Source organism: Danio rerio, chromosome 5 (assembly GCF_052040795.2).
Source record: "Danio rerio strain M-AB ecotype USA chromosome 5, GRCz13ab, whole genome shotgun sequence".
NCBI lineage: Eukaryota > Metazoa > Chordata > Actinopteri > Cypriniformes > Danionidae > Danio > Danio rerio.
The window spans coordinates 42,608,810-42,626,037 of record NC_141025.1 but is presented as its reverse complement, the minus strand read 5'-3'; the positions used below and the strand labels follow the sequence as shown (position 1 = coordinate 42,626,037).

Sequence of the window (17,228 nt, the reverse complement as noted above, 5' to 3'; positions counted from 1 at the left end):
CAGCTGTTTCCTCTAGCAAAAAAAATTAACTCTTAACAAACATTTCGTATTTTATATTATAAGGTAATTTTTTTTACCTTATAAGGAGCTGAGCCCCCCTAAAATGAAAATCCTAAAATCACCCCTGGTTGGCGGTTCATTCACTGTGGCGACCCCTGATAAAAAAGTGAAGAAACTGAAGGAAAATGAAAGAATGATTATACATATAAATGTCAACTTGCTGAAATAACAAGAGAAACTCCAAAATATTATTTTCAAAAATTGTGTGAGACTGTTTACAGCAGCCAGGAGAAAGAACAATGTCACTTTTACTGTCCTTTAGGGATGTAATGGTATTGTAAATACCGTCATACCGCAATATAAATTTTTTTCGATATTACCGTAGTCGCATGACTCGGTAAAACTATAGGTCTTCTGAGAAAATTTGCTCAGGCGAATGAAGCGAACGGGAGATAGCGAAAACTACAATTCCCATCAGCCCATGCTTGACCATCATCCCTTGCGGTCTGTTGTCGCTACAGATCCAGTAATGCGGAAATGGAGTGTGCTGCTAGAAGCGGGGATAAAAAAGAGCTGGAAAACTCTAAAGCGGGAGTTGTCGCCGCGCGCGTACTGAATAGCGGTGTTGTCGCGCGAGTTCTTGTCAGCTGTGTTGTCGCGCGCGTACTGAATAGCGGCAGATTGATGCAGACATATGACCTCTATCTCACTCATGGTTTGTCCTCTCAAGTGGGGGAAAGACAATGCACAACGTTACCCAGCACTGTCAACCTGGGCCAAGTCATATCTCTCTTGTCCCAGAAACCTCAGTCCCAAATGAGAGGGTTTTTTTCTGTTGCAGGGGACATTGTAAATGCCCAGAGATACCAGCTTTTACCAGATTATATTTATATGATAATTTTCCTTTAAACCCATCTCTATCTAAGTGAGTGAGTGATTAAATGTTGAATGTGATGAGTTTTCAACAATACTAAATTGAAACTTTACATGGTTTAATATTTTTTTGTTATTAAAATTGAAGTTCCTGTTTCAAAGCTTACAGATAGATGGCTAATTTGTATGTCATTGACACTTTTGGCACTTTTTTGGAGTATTTTCATAAGTTTTGTTTTTTCCTGTAAATGATTCAATAAATACCGTACCGTGACATTCATACCGAGGTATTACCGAACTGTGAAATTCTGATACCGCTACATCCCTACTGTCCTTCACATAGAAACTGCATTAAAAAAACACTTGCACAAGTGTAAACTTTTTTTTTTGGTAATTTGATGTGAAGATGATATAATTCAAAGCATTTACAATTATACAAGTCTTTAAAAAGCGTTGTTTTAGGATTTAAAGTGAAAGAGGATTTGTGTAAAATCAAAATAGACATTATTTACCACATAGTTAGTTTGCTATAAGTAAATGATGGGAAAAAAAGCCCCACCCCCTACTCAATAGTCTTTTTCAGTTACAACATACTAAAATAAAAGTCTTCAAAACCTCTGGTTCAAGTGGACTGTAAGCAGTGGTGTAAAATTCTCAAATGACTGTAATTAAGTAGTTTTTTGTCGTGGGGATGTTGCATTTTGTTTGGAAATATAATCGGTTGACGTCAGATCCCAACGTCAGACTGACGCCAATGTCCAACGTCCAACCTAAAATTAACCAAATATCAACGTCTAATGATGTTAAAGCTTGACGTTGTGTAGACAGTACCACTATGACATTTTGGTTGCCATACCTAATGAATAAACATCTAACGTCAATATGACGTTGGTTTTAAATTTTGGCTCGATGTTGGATTTTGGTCACTTTCTAACACAACCTAAAATCATCCAAACATCAACGTCATTTGATTATTGGACATTAAAATAACGTTGTCTTTAGACGCTGGCTAGACATAGAATTTTTGTCACCTGACATCACAGCCTAAATCTAACCTCATATTAATGTCTTATGACGTTGTGTGCCTGCTGGGCAACAACTAAATGCACTACAGAATGTTACGATTACACACATCCACAATATTACATGTAAACGCATCAGCTTTTTCCAGCGCAACACTCAGTACTTTTGAAAGGTCTACTTTTTACACTCATACTTTGACTAATATTTACCACAGATACTTTTACTTTACTTGCACTACATTTTTAATCAAGTAATGGTACTTTTATTTAAGTATGATTTTTCAGTGCTCTTTACACCACTGACTGTAAGATGCTGATGACCACTGAAGTGTGCCATCACTCTTGTGAAAAGGGTCTAATGCTCCCTAAGTTGATGTTGGCAGCAGTAGCCTTGTGGTTAGCCCACCGATATACTGTATTCAATCCAATATGGTGCTCATGTCGACCCCAGTTTGATTGAATTCTGTGTCCTTTACCAGTCCGTAAAACATAGAGAGGTAAATTTTAGAAAAGAAAAATATTGGTTTGTCAATGTTACATTATGTTTACAGTTCCAGATTGTGTTTTGGGAGTGAAGTAGAATGTCTCAGGGACGCCTTATTCGTAGAAACTGCCATATTGTTAGAAAAGGCATTGTTTATGGTTCACTGTCAAATATTTGTTACTGGAATCCAATGTAGAGATAACAATGGTTTAATTGTCGTTAGTCGTGTTGTGCCTCTGACGTCCACTGTAGACATGGTGTAAGTCATTTTTTGTTCTATGAAATCACAAGTGTGCAATGTTATTAATCAGTATTCTGGACGTGATACCATCACTGCCATATGCTGTGCTTGCTAATTGGTATTGACAGCTCAAATCCTATGCGTTGGATCAGCTGAGCTAATCATCTCTGACAGCCGTGAGCTGATTCTGCTGTGGGATCTGATCCTGAGGTTAAAGTTCATCACCGAATCAATGGCCACCAGCACAGCAGAGCATAAAAAACACATCTTTGTTGTTGTTTCGCTTATCAGTGGGTCATCGGTCAGCAAATAAAGGTGTAAAATGAGGGAAAGAGACCAAAAACATATTGCTGTGGCTTTTATTTTGCTTAGGTGGCTGAATTTGGACTTTTCACAATAAGGCAGACTTCATACGGATCATGGTTAATTACACTTGATAATAAACGTTGTGCGTGAATGACAAATCATCATGTCCATAATTAAACTGAGGTTATTTCTTTGTGGAACAGCAGACGCTAAAATAAAATGAGACAACAGGTAAAATGCAGCCAGATGAGCCCTTCAGGCAGAGTAATCTGACCCCACATGAGCACTTTAATGCCTGTCAGTAGAGAGAGGTCCACATGAAGAAACGTAAATAACTCATACAGATAATGGTAACATTTTACAATAACTTTGCATTGGTTAATGTTAGTTAATGTATTTACTAACATGAACAAACAACGAGCAAAACTATTACTACAGCTTTACATTACTCCAGTATTTCTTCATTCATTTTCCTTTGGCTTAGTTTTTTTAATCATTAGGGGTTGCCAAAGCGGAATGAACCGCCAATTCATCCAGCATATGTTTTACACAGCGGATGCCCTTCCAGCTGCAACCCACTAATGCGAAACACCCATACACAGTCATTCACACACATACATTACGGCCAATTTAGTTCCTATAGTGCATGTCTTTGCCAACACAGGGAGAACATGCAAACTCCACACAGAAATGCCAACTGGTCTAGCTGGGACTCAAACCAGCGACCTTCTTGCTGTGAGGCAAACATGCTACTTACTGCGCCACCTTGCAGCCTGAATAAATACCTAAATGTGCTAAAATATACAGTGCTAACCACTGAGCCACCGTGCCACCCCTTGAGTATTTATATGAAACATAATAACATTACGGGGCGATGCAGTAGTGCTGTCGCCTCACAGCAAGAAGGTCGCTGGTTTGAGTCGCGGCTGGGTTAGTTGGTGTTTCTGTGTGGAGTTTGCATGTTCTCCAGTATTAATCCTTGTAACATTAGTTAAATAATTTTCGTAACATTAACTAATGATACCTTATTGTGACCCAGATGACTAACTTTAATTTTATAAGCTCCCACAATGAAGCATGATAATGTTCTTTTTATTATAAACACACACTGCAGTTTAGTTGTCTGTTGCTGTAATTGTTTGCGCATTTTAAATTTGAACTCTCCTATTTTATGTTTAAAACGTTTTTAGAATTTTGATATAGTAATGTATCCGGTGTGAAACTTTAATCTAAATCAAACCCATGAATAAAGTCCACATCAGCTATAGCTTACAGGCCAGTCAAAACAGAAATGATTACTAAAGATGACCACTTTTGGCCACTTCAAAGACTTATCGGTTCTCTGGATTTGCTCATATATGAGCGATATGTGTGTGTGTGTTTATTATATTATCAAAATTGTATGTAAGTTATGATGATGGTGTTTAGTAGTTGTGTGAATGATACTGAGCACCTTCTATAAATTCGTATGTTTCTCTGCTGGTGGAAAAAAGCAGTTTGTGATGAACATTGATTCATCATGTAACTTTCTCATCCACACATGCTTATGGTTGTGTTTTAGTCTCAAATCGCGAAGTTATGTTGTGTAGACGTTAGATCTTCAAAATAATGGTGTAAAAAAATAAATGTGGTAATTTACTGTAAAATTTAGGCATCTCTTTTACCATATTTTTAACAGTTAAATGCTGGCAACCGTAGCTATATGTATATATATATATATATATATATATATATATATATATATATATATATATATATATATATATATATATATTTTTTTTTTTTTTTTTTTTTTTTTTTTTTTTTGCCAGCGGCTTTTTCAATTCTCACATGGTCGCCCACTGAAGCTAAGCAAGGTTGCACTCGGTCAGTACCTAAATGGGAGACCACATGGGAAAGCTAGGTTGGTGCTGGAAGTGGTGTTACTGAGGCCAGCAGGAGGTGCTCAACCTGCGGTCTGTGTGGGTTCTAATGCTCCAGTATAGTGAAGTGCACTCTTCACTGCTCAGTGAGCGCCGTCTTTCGGATGAGACGTTAAACTGAGGTCCTGACTCTCTGTGGTCATTAAAAATCCCAGGATGGACTTCGAAAAAGAGTCGGGTCTAACCCAGGGTTTCTGGCTAAATTTGCCCACTGGCACTGACCTCTGTTCATCATGGCCTCCTAACCATCCCCATATCATAATATGCTTCATCACTGTCTCCTCTCCACCAATCAGTGTGTGGTGTGCAGTCTGGCGCAATTTGGCTGCCGTCATATCATTCAGGTGAATGTTGCACACTGGTGGTGGATGAGGAGATTCCCCCCAATAATGTGTAAAGCGCTTTGAGTGTCCAGAAAAGCGCTATTTAATGTAAGGAATTATTATTATTATTATTTACAGTGTTATCTTGATCATTCAAAATGTAGTCTCTTACTGGACATACCTACACTGTAAAAAATGCAGGCTTCCACATTATTCAGTCAAATTGACCCAACACAAATTGATTAAGTTAACTTAACACTTTTAACAAATTTATGTGGATTAAACATAATTGTCCCAATGAAATGACAAGCATTGTGTTGTTTCAGCTCATTTGATTTAAGTAGTTTGAACAAGCAAAAAATAAATAAATAAATAATATATACATATATATGAGTGTAGTCATTCACAGCACTAGTCTGAACCACACAATAATCCCTTTCAACCAAACTTTAGACTTATTAATTTAAGTCTTGGATAAAGCTGCTCAGCTTTAGAAAACTGTTCTATGAAGCTCTCTATGCCTGTTCTTGAGTTAATCTGAAGGCTTCATGAGATTTGGGGGTCTGAAGTCAATGACTCAGCAGAATGTTTGTGACTTCTGTTCACTGTGCACCTCAGCGCCTGCTGACATCGCTCTGTGACTTTATGTGGCCTGCAATTTTGTGATTGAGTTGCTGTTGTTCCTAATTGCTTCCACTTTTTTTTTTATAAAACCACTAATACAATATTTAGTAATGAGGAACTTTCATATATTGTCTTAATACACAAGTATCAAGGTACTACGCTTTAACTGAGCTGCTGAGAGTGATTATTCTTATATAGATGTATGTAGAAGCAGTCTGAGTGATTTTTTTTACACCTAAGTTCAATATTTTGGAGTAATGTCCCAAAACTACTGAACCATTACGGATTTTATTGGTTTTCTATCTATCTTTGTTGAATTTCCATTTAAATGTTTCCATAGCTTTAATTTAATGCAACTTTAATTAAAACAAGATACATTGTTAGTAAGTGTATTCAGGTAGTCCAATGCTAATTATTTTGGATTGATGCTGTAATTATTATATGGATTGAGACATTTAATACGTCGGTGGTCACAAAAGTTTTTTTTTAGAATTTTTTTTTACAAAAAGTAAAGCGCATGAATTTAATGAACAATACTTTTACTTCCAATACACATCGGTTTAGCACACAAAAGCGCTCGTCTACCTGTCCTGAACTGGAATTGATGGTCTCCCTGACTTTATAGTACCTCCATTGATTGTGGAGGTGCTTGTCAGTGATGCATAAAATTAACACTGTGTTATAGGGCATGGATTTCTGTCAGGCCCTGACAAGATAACCCATTATTGGACGACGCTGCTAATTTGTTTTTGTTTATTCCGAAGTGTAATGTAACACTCCTTGAGCCCCAATGATAACTCTATTACCCGCAAATCCCAGGCAAACCCATTGACAGACACTAATCTTGGCCCTACTCCTAATTACATCAGGTTCTTGAGTCTTAATGAAGCGATCTTTACTCCATTTTAGCTGCTTAATGCTGCACACACCCCTGGCATCATTAGTTTAATTGCCTGCGTTTGCAGTGCGCGATTTTGACCTTTGTCTAGCCGAGTCCACTGCTCGCTCTTTGTGTTTCCCTCCTCTTGTCTTACCATGGAAATGAATTACTGATATATAATTCTGAGCAGCTGTTATTTGGAATTCAGGACCATCTGCTGTTTCCACACAATCTCATTATGAGTTAATATGAACATAATGAGACTGAAGGCCGTCTTGTTGTTGTGTATATCGTATCGCTCAATGAACACTTGTTGTTCAATTTGCCTTTCGAGTGGACAGCAATCTCAGGCTGATCAAAAATTAAAAGCATAGTTGGCCTAAAAAAAGTTTGAATTTACTCAATAAAAGCAAATTTTTCTATCCAAAATGTAATTTTTTTCAACATTAAATATTTTTAGCTGAAATTGTGGTCATTGGAGATTAATAAAGTTCAGGTCAGTGGTGAACGATAAAAAAAATCATACACAGGCATACACTTACCGGTCACTTTATTAGGTACACCCTACTAGTACCAGGTCGGACCCACTTTTGCCTTCAGAACTGCCTTAATCCTTCATGGTATAGATTCAGCAAGGTACTGGAAATATTGACATGATAGCATCACGCAGTTGCTGCAGATTTGTCAGCTGCACATCCATAATGCGAATCTCCCGTTCCACCATATCCCAAAAGTGCTCTGTTGGGTAAAGATCTGGTTACTGTTGAGGCCATTTGAGTACAGTGAACTCATTGTCATGTTCAGGAAACAAGTCTGAGATGATTCACACTTTATGACATGGCGTGTTATCCTGCTAGAAGTAGCCATCAGAAAATGGCTACAGTGTGGTCATAAAGGGATCGACATGGTCAGCAACAATACTCAGGTAGGCTGTGGCATTGACGATGCTCAATTGGTACTTATGGGCCCAAAGTGTGCCAAGAAAATATCCCCCATGCCATTACACCACCACCAACAGCCTGAACTGTTGATACAAGGTAGGAGGGATCAATGCTTGTATCAAACTGAGCATAAGAATGGGGAAGAAAGGTTACATTTAAAGAGATGGTGTATAAGTATATAATTTCACCTACCTGGGAAATAGAGGCCACATGAATGGTTGTGAGCAAAAGTAAGTGCACACAGCATGCCATATAATGTTGTTGATGCCAAATTCTGACCCTACCATCTGAAAAATGCAGCAGAAATACCAAGCAACAATCTTCTATTGTCCAAATTTGGCGAGCCTTTGTGAATTGTAGCCGCTCACTAGATAATTTCTCTTTTTTTGACCATTCTCTGAGATGGATAGCAGTTTCTGAAATACTCAGACCAGCCCAAGAAAGCAGATGGTCTTGACCATGTCTATATCATAGACTGTAAAAGATATGGACGTAATATCCGTGACGTCACCCACAGGTTTCTGAAGAACCCAAAAGAAGCTATCAGTAGGCGTGGCCAACTATCAACATTTTGTTTGTGCGTCATCGCACCGCCCTGGGAACAAGGGCAAAGAGGCAGAGCGTGAGCGGAGCAACAGATGCATGCTGGCATTTTGCTTAATACTTCATTACCTGCGACTCGTTTGTATTCTGACCACATGTACTTGGTGTTACACTATATCAATAAAGTGTTCAGACTTTTAAAAACACTGCTGTAATACATTGAGGCATTGTTCTTAAAAAGCTTTTCTACAGGAGGAAACGCGAATTACTTCCAAATATGTATATAGTCACATATATAGTCTGTGTTAGTAATTACAAGGCTATTTATGAAATCCAGGCATAACACTGTATGACAATGCTTCAGATTACTGTTCTAGAGCCTACATCTAATCAATCTGTCAGATTCTGGAGTGTATTACAGATCTAAAGAACAATATAACTGATGAATGATCTTAAATAAAACAAATACATTTATAGAGATGATGTATAAGTATATAATTTCACTTACCTGGGAAATGGAGGCCACGTGAATGGTTGTGAGCACAATTAAGTGCACACAGCATGCCACATCATCTGATAATTGTAGGAAATATCTCCAAAAACACCTGACTGTGTAAAGCCTCTTAAAACAAAAGAAAAATACGAGGAATATGATGAATTCAGCAGCTAATCAGTGATGGTGACCAGTGAGACCTAGCTGTCACTCAAGTGGCCACGCCCTTAATTATGCAGACTTAATATAACTTAATAAAAACAAAACAAAACAAATGAGTTATAAAAAATCACCCCCTCAAAGTTGTCATGAAGGGTAATAATAGTTATATGAACCAAAATCGTTCTAATCGTTCTTTGTACCAGTTTCTCTGCTGTAAAGTAGGCCATTTTAACAGTGGGCTCAATAGAAATCTGCTCTATTATGGAGCCAGGACTAGCATAATTTCGATGAATTGCAGTTTCAGTTACTTCCGTGTTTGCTTCACGAGGGAGAGCGGGAGGTTGCCGCTTGGTCTACATGCCTAAATGCATTGAGTTGCTGCCATGTGATTGGCTGATAAGAAATTTGCGTTACTGAGCAGTTGGACAGGTGTACCTAATAAAGTGGCCAGTGAGTGTATGTAAATAGACTATAGAATACACAAGAAATGTCAAGATAAGTATACTTTTGAATGGGAAATAGTGTAACAGTCAGTATGGCAAATGAAGCATCGCCAATCAGCGATCGCTATATGGCGAATAAAGCCCGCCTTCTAGTATAGGAGCCAATCAGCGATTGCTATAGAATGACAATTCTGCAGGGAAGGGGCTCGGACCCGACATGAGTTTCTGCATATTTTGTGTGATAACATTTAAAAATGAAACTAAAAAGACAGTTGTTGTTTAATTTCATTGGTTATTCATAATGTGGAATGTAATCGTAAGCTTGGCAAGTAGTTTCGGAGAACTTGTTGTTTCCCCAATTAAACAGAATGCCCGAGCATACTACCTGAGAGGTGGTTCAATCCACAGATCCTGAGTGCAATTACCGATTCACACAGGGCTTCAGCGTCAACACTTGATAGAGGCCGTGTCTAAAGTTGGGGCTGACCTGATCATCATAGCAGCGCCAGCCAATGAAATTAGTTCACAATCGGCTACTGTCTGAACTGATGTGTTTGCATACAGCAATCTGATTGGCTGACGCTTTCATTGGCGCTTGAAAAGTTAAGAATTTCCCAACTTCAGCGAGCAATGTCACTGAAGCAGCGCCGACGGATCGGCAATGCAGTACAGTAGACTATTGCGGACTAATTTCATTGGCTGACACTACTATGACGATCACGTTAGCCCAAACTTCAGACACGCCTTCGGTGTTGACGCTAAAGCCCTGTGTGAATGCATGGTCTTAATAGTAATTGACTTGCATTTAAGTAATTGATTTGCAACTCATCAAAGACCACAGTTTGAGATAAAAATCTTTAATGTTTTAGTGATGACAAGAAGTCAACATCTCGCTATTTACTCTCCCTAAAATAATTCCAAACCTTTTTATTTTTTCTAACACTAAAGACGATATTTTGAAGAAAGCTGAAAACCTGAAAACCCTTGACCTCCATGGTAGAAGAAACAAATAGTATTGGTACTAGTTTTAGGTTTTCAGCCGACTCAAAAATATCTTCTTTTGTGCTCCATAGAATAAAGAAAGTCAAACAGCATTGGAATAAGTGAAGGGTGAGTAAATGTTGACAGAATTTTTATTTGTTGCTGAACTATCCCTTTAAGGTGAGCAAATCAACCCCAAATTTGTATTTTTAGTACTCCATGTTTTACATGAATTTCTTGAATCGTGAGAATCTTGTGACACCGGAAAGTTTCGACTCACATTTATGAATTATTACCCCTATACATGATGAAAAATGAACATAGTTATTGTATACATCATGTAAATATGAATTTAGCCTAATGAGTATAAGAGATTCACTTAAAACATTTGGCAAATGTGTGCATATGAAATCACATTTTATCGCACATCCTGTGTTTTATAATGAAAGACCAATATTAAATATTAGACCACTATGAAGCTGTTTTGAAAGAAGACATTTATTACATCATTTCAAATCAAAAGGAAAAACTCAACTGGACATTAAAGTGGAAAGCAGTACTTTATTTCTAATTATGCTACAAGTCAATGGCAAAACAAACAAAACAAACAAACGGAAAAAAAAAAAACTTTAACCAGTTTTTTTTCTTCTTTTTTTTAACCCCTGAGCACCACAATCCAGCTTTCCCATAATGCACTGGATTTATCCAAAGTGAATAAAAGGAAAATAAGCTTCATACACAGCGTATAATAGGATCTAAAATCTACCAGCATAGCATCGTTGACATCATAGCTAAACAAGGTAAACAACATGATATTCTTTAAGCACATGAGTGAATCTTTTTTTTTTCTTAACCTTTATTAAAATGATAGTCTTTTCTTGTTTGTTTAACGAACAAATGTTCTTACATTGTCATCAGTAAGCCTGTGAGAGTGGTTTGGTTAAAGCTTTGGTTATGGAATCGCTCTGACTATGTTTTTTCTCTTTCCAGAGTTCGTCCAGGATTTGCGCTAGAAATCTCTGCAGTTTGGGGAAGAGACCACAGACAGTCATGTGAAGGAATAGACTGTGCCACTGCTGGGACAAAATAAGTCTCTTCATAAGCTGATCAAGAGGTAAATTACATCCAACAACAGGAATCAGACAATTGTGCATTGATTGTGCCCTCTGTAATTCCACATAAATATAGACTCTATATCTCCATTAATCCTCGCACCTATACAACAACAACAACAATAACAACATGATGGTCAGGTTTACTCCTTAGGTTGTGCTAAAATCCAGAAACAGCGATTACATTCTTAGATTGCCATTCGTGCGCTGAGACTCACTGAATAAACAGCTTGGCCTTCTCTAAAACATTTAGACCCAAGTGCTTTATAATCATGTTTTACCACAGCAGGATCAAAATCAAAACATTTCTCCGCTGTTTGAGGGTTAAAGTTAAGACTGACAATTTGAGGTTGGAAACTATCAACCTGACAATATTGTCTCATCTTTGGTTTTTGTAAAAAATAAGTCCTGTTCTGAACATGTCTCAACATCAAATCCCATTAAAAGAAAATAAGAGATTTAGTTTGTTTTAATTTAGAATACGTAATTGTTTTTTTTTGGACAGCCACATTAGGTTGTGAAGAGAAATGAGGACTCAAACACTGGCATCGATAGAACTGCTGCAAACCGTGAGCTGAAACACTTGCCTGAGGTCGCAGCTTGAAGGATTTGTTCACCAAAATTAAAATTCTGTCATCATTTGCTCCACCTTATGTCATTTCTAGCTAATCAGACTATGGAAATAATCTGGTCACACTTTACGATAATGTTAGTAAATATATTAAGTAACATCACCAAATACAACAATATTGTAAAGTGTTACCAATCATTTTCAGAAAATACGATACAATCATGTCCTTTAACTGAAAGTCTATTCACCCAAAAACTGAAGCTTTAAAAGATTCACGAAGACAAACTGATTAAGTCAACACAGGCTCATTCTGAAAACGTAGTCCCGCGGACGTTTCTGGAGACCGCAAAATATTTAGCTGGATGTACGTATGGCTGCATTTCATTTTTTAAGCAAATGCTTTGGGGAGGTATGACGCAGTTCCTTTTGGCGCTTACCGGCTGACCGCTTACCTCCATGTGGAGGGCTTTCCCACCGCAACCGTTTTGTCCAGTTAGCTCGTCGTGTACGTCGGCGGACTTGAGATGCAGAGAGGAGTTGACGATGACCACAACCGGGTTCGAGTCCAGGGAAGAGCAGTTCCAGAAATCAGGTAAGACAAAAACAAAATCCAAAAAAGAAAACTAACGAGTGAACAACAGGGTGGGGATGTGTCCGAAAATTTTTTTTTTTTTTTTAGGGAAGTAAGCGAGCGGGTGGGTCAATCTGTAAAATTGGTTGGGGTTAGGGAAGGAGGACGGTGGGTCGTTCTATTGGGGGGTTGCCCATTCAATCATTCAGTCAGTCGACAGCGGCATCTGGTGGGTTTACGAAAGAACAGCACTCACGAGAGACATTTTAACACACAGCGGCCTCTCACGGATTCGCGTAAAACAAAAACTGCAAAAATACGTACCTCCCGGGACAGATTTTGCGTTCTCCAGAAACAGCCAATGGGACTACTGGGTTGGAGTAAGTCTTATGTGTTCTACACCACTGATTCAAAATAAAAGATTCATAAAGTTTTTGAAGCTGCATGAAGCAGTGAAGGGAATGAAGGGGAGGAGGGTGGTCACTTTTTGGGCACTTTCTAACATTTATGTAATCTTACATTCAGAATTATTACTTCTTTAAATCATTTATTGTTTTAGAAATCACTCTGCACCTGTTAGAAGTACTTCAATATGTTTAGGGCATTTATTTAATATTTGACAAAAAATTTTGATAAATATTTTGTCATGCCAGTAACACATGTGTGTATATATATGTATATGTATATTTATTAGCGCAATAGAGGCCAGCTAGCAAAGTGCTATGTTAGAGCAACCGACTCCCATGCCCAAGCTCAGAGCGCATTGGGTGCAGTAAGAACGGTGGGATTCACGTGGGAGCTCGTCCGGGATAGGAGAGAGGTTTATCGGGGTGAGTGTAATGAAGGCCAGCTAGCAAAGTGCTATGCAGGTAACCCTCACTCCTCTGACCTCTAAAAGTGCTTTAGCAACAGACACCAAAGCCCAAGGTCTTAAGCCTCCTTGTTAGAGCAAATCGCTGATTTGGGTTGGGTGCAGTAGGACCGGTGGGTTACATGTTACATTAGCATGGATAACAATTATTATTAAAACACTCTATAATAGCTGCTTAATCTACAACGTTTGCACAATAAAGACTACTTCATATTTAATCTTAAATTTGCAAACTTTTTATAGTGGACAACCAGAGAGATTAGCAATGTATAGGCTAAACTAAACGCTTCAGGATATAAAAATGTTGTCTAAATAGTTTGAAGCTTACAGAATATGACCAAACATGATGATTGATAACTGATTGTCAGGCAAGAGGATGTGTTCAAGAGGTGTATTCGCTATCTTTGACCAATTTAATATTACAACACCAAACCTTCCAAGATTGCATTGTGATTTATTTGCGCCTGAAGTATTGCCATGTTTATTTATTTTAATCATCTATTGGCTTGTTTTTTTTAGGCTCTGCGGATAAATCTATCAGCTTTAATTAGAGTTGCTAAAGTGGTCAAACGTGGACAGCGATATATTGGTATTGTTTTTAAATAATGTATTAAGATTTTCCACTGGTTTTAATAGAAATGTTATTGGTTGTTCGACCAAGATCTGGCAACAGAAACAAGTTATTGCTCGTACGTCGCTCTGTTATTTCTCACTCCAAGTCTGTACAGCTAATCTTACACAATTCCATATTCAGGGCTGCAAACTTACTGATGCAACTGGCATTGGGTGAGGTAGAACTTCTGCTTTTGAACAATGTTAATATATGAATAAAAGCCCAAAGCCAATTCTGTTTATCATATAAAGCAGTCACGTCTCTTCAAAACCCTTGGAATAAACTGCTTGATACATTTAGATTTATTTTACAATGTCGTTTTCAGAGCTTTGGGTGAACAGAATCTCAACAGAAATATTAACATGTATTGCCTCTTCTTGTTGAAGTTGCTTTGGACAAAAAAGCGTCTGCTAAATAACTAAATGTAAATTACAAATATCTTAAACTGTGTTTTTAGGAAGAACAGAATCTCTTATGGGTTTATAACGGCATGAGGATGAGTATAAATGATGACAGAATATACATTTTAGGGTGAACTAACCCTTTAACTTAAGATATGTTTCAAGAGATGAATTTCAGATCTGATTCAACAAATATTGATACTGTACAAATGAACATCGATCAAATCAACATTGATCTGACCAGCTGTATACATAAAATAGAATCCTTCTGATAGTTTATTTTCCCATGCATAAAAATGCGATTGACAAAGAAAAACAAGCAAAGCAGATGAAGCTGTGAAACCCAGTGTTCTCCAGCCTCTGGTTCACACAGGCGTGAGGGAATCTGGACCAGAAAGGCTATGGTTAAAAACTGGCTGCTGTGATTATGTTGTTGGCACAGTCTATAACAAATGAGGTAGATGTGTGTTCATTATATATTCCCTTCTTTGGTAAAACAATACAAATAGAAGAAAAAAAAAAGAATAATCCAGTGATTTGTTGAAAAAACATCATTTTTCAAGTGGCTTCACAATAAAAATAAGAGAAATGAAATAAATGAGGTATATCTTGTTTTCATAATCTATCATCCGTGTACAGGTTTGCAGGATTTGTGAGGTATTGGGCTGTAACATGACTTTCTTTTCTTCGTTAAATAAAAGCGATGTTGCTGAAAGCAGCCCAAGGTTCGACACGAAAGCAAGAGAATAAAAGTAATAATAATAAATACAACTTGAAATCATCTACTGAATTCTAAAAAGAAAATGACACAATAACATCCTCCCATTTCTCTGCCAAGTGAAAAGAGAGGGGAAAAGAAAGTGTTTGAGCAACACAACAAAATGGAGAATGGAATAAAGGACGAGAGGTGAACTCTCAAATGCAAGTGCATTGTTGAAAACTTGATGAAAAATGAATTCTATTCACAACAGAGATCTCGCCTCATGAACTGATGCCTACGATGAGCCACATTCAGCCTATTCACACCACATAATCTTCTTCTCAAGAGCCTCTCAACTAGTTGATCAACGTCCAGCTCAGTCACATGTCACAATATCTTTTGACCCCCGACTTCTGAAACCTGTATTAACCGGTGTGACCCGTTTTTCCCGTCTACTCTAACCATTCAATGAACACTTTGCTATAAAACACGAGCTGAGGTGCTGGAAAACCTTTAAACATTGTCGACAAGTGTTCCCCAAATAACTCACCAATCAATGGAATATATTTCGCCACGGCCGCAGGCCAAAACCAGTCACGAGAGCAGACATAATCCTGTCTGCTTTCTTCAATATCAAGCTATACATCTTGCACATCCGGCAAGCATTTATGAATCTCCCAGTCTCGTAAACGGGTGTGACAATAATACATTAAATAACTTTTTCTCCCTGACGATTTGATGCCCAAGTTAAATGGGATGTGCTTTGATTCAAATCGAAACGCTTGATAATTACTGTAACTATGGCGACTGATAGTTTGCAATGACATCAGATATGTGTGATGAAGTGGATTAAAAAACATTACTACGTTGCTCTTATTCTCTTTGGTAATAGCTGATAGTAGCTCTTGCTGTTTGTTTCAAGAATGCAACAAGTGAAGGCGAAGAAGAGTTTGGACTCCTGTGCCAAAAAATTCAGGATTGTGTAGGAAAGTGAAGATGGAAGCAGGTCAGTGCCTGTCCTCTGAAGCATCACTGCGCTTCTTGTGTTCATGGCATTGTCACGCAGTTTAGTGGCTCCGCACTGAATACGGCGTCCTTAGAAAAAAACAAAAAGCTGCAACTCGCTGCATATGTAAATGTAACACACTTTAAATGTGCGGCTATTAGCTGTTTTAATGGAAGTTTTTTTTGGGGGTGATGGACGCTCCTGTCCTAATTTGCAGAGGGAGGGTTAAAAAACAGTAAAAAGTGTACATTGAAGGAGACAGAAATAAGTGGTCCAACAGAATGACCTAAAGACCCTGCCTTGTCTGCAGCCGGCCGGTGGGGGAGAGTGAGTGAAGTGAGGTGTTGTGGGCCGGGATGAGGCTCATGGGGAGGTGGCTGGTCCGTGTGAGGATGCGCTGGAGGAGGCAGAGGAGGACGGCTGAATGTGGCTGCTGAGCCCCGGGCTGTTGCTCTTTCCCTGAGAGCTGTGTTGGTGATGGACTCGCTGGCTGCTGGGCATGAAGCCAATGGCTGGCTTACGGGCAAACAAAACCCCTGGAGTCACAGGACAAAGATGGAGTTAGTCTGAAGTTACATTTAAGGTGTTTAACATCAACCACAGAAGCGGCTTGAAAGATAGGTCAGCCAAAAAAGACAATGAAGTCATCATTTAATCACCCTGGAGCTGTTTTAATGGCATTTACCTTTTTGGTTTTTTAACCACAACAGGAGAAATTCAAAACTGGTCTGCTTGCACTCGTCCTTATAATAATGCTATTCAAATGTTCTGGTGGAAAATCAATCAAAGTTCTTTTATTTTATTTTAATAAGTATTATTTTGTAAAAATCAGGACTGTTATTTCCTTGTGTTAGTCCTGAGTTTTATTAATGGGAATATTCTTTACAATTTGCCCCAAAATACCAAAAAGTTGTGAGAAACCAAGATAATTACAAATCCCAGACAAAATAAAATGTAATTACTTTTTTGTCTGAGGTAAAGAAATCTTTTGTGTTGATTGGTCAACTGGTCCAGACATTTAATTGAGTGAATAAATGGTTTAGTGGTGTTTGACAGGGTGTGCGCGACATGTCTGAAGAGCAAGGAGGGATGCGGTGGCAAGGGGTGAGAAGGGTGCGCAACGTATTTGAGGACCGGGAGGGAGA

At 38.2% G+C, this 17,228-nt stretch overlaps 2 protein-coding genes across 17 annotated transcripts in view; one reads left to right on the top strand and one right to left on the bottom strand.

Annotated features, from left to right (window-relative positions):
• The window catches only part of epg5 (ectopic P-granules autophagy protein 5 homolog (C. elegans)), a 1,176,376-nt gene that overhangs the window by 802,503 nt on the left and 356,645 nt on the right, over positions 1-17,228 (top strand). The window lies entirely within an intron of this gene.
• Positions 14,636-17,228, bottom strand: part of arid3c (AT rich interactive domain 3C (BRIGHT-like)) — a 225,781-nt gene continuing 223,188 nt past the window's right edge. For 15 of the 16 annotated variants that reach the window (XM_087252706.1, XM_087252711.1, XM_087252699.1 and 12 more), the window contains one exon: positions 14,636-16,619. In XM_087252706.1, the coding sequence (XP_087108832.1) occupies positions 16,447-16,619 (173 nt within the window). In that variant the 3' untranslated portion in view covers positions 14,636-16,446. 16 annotated transcript variants of the gene reach the window in all.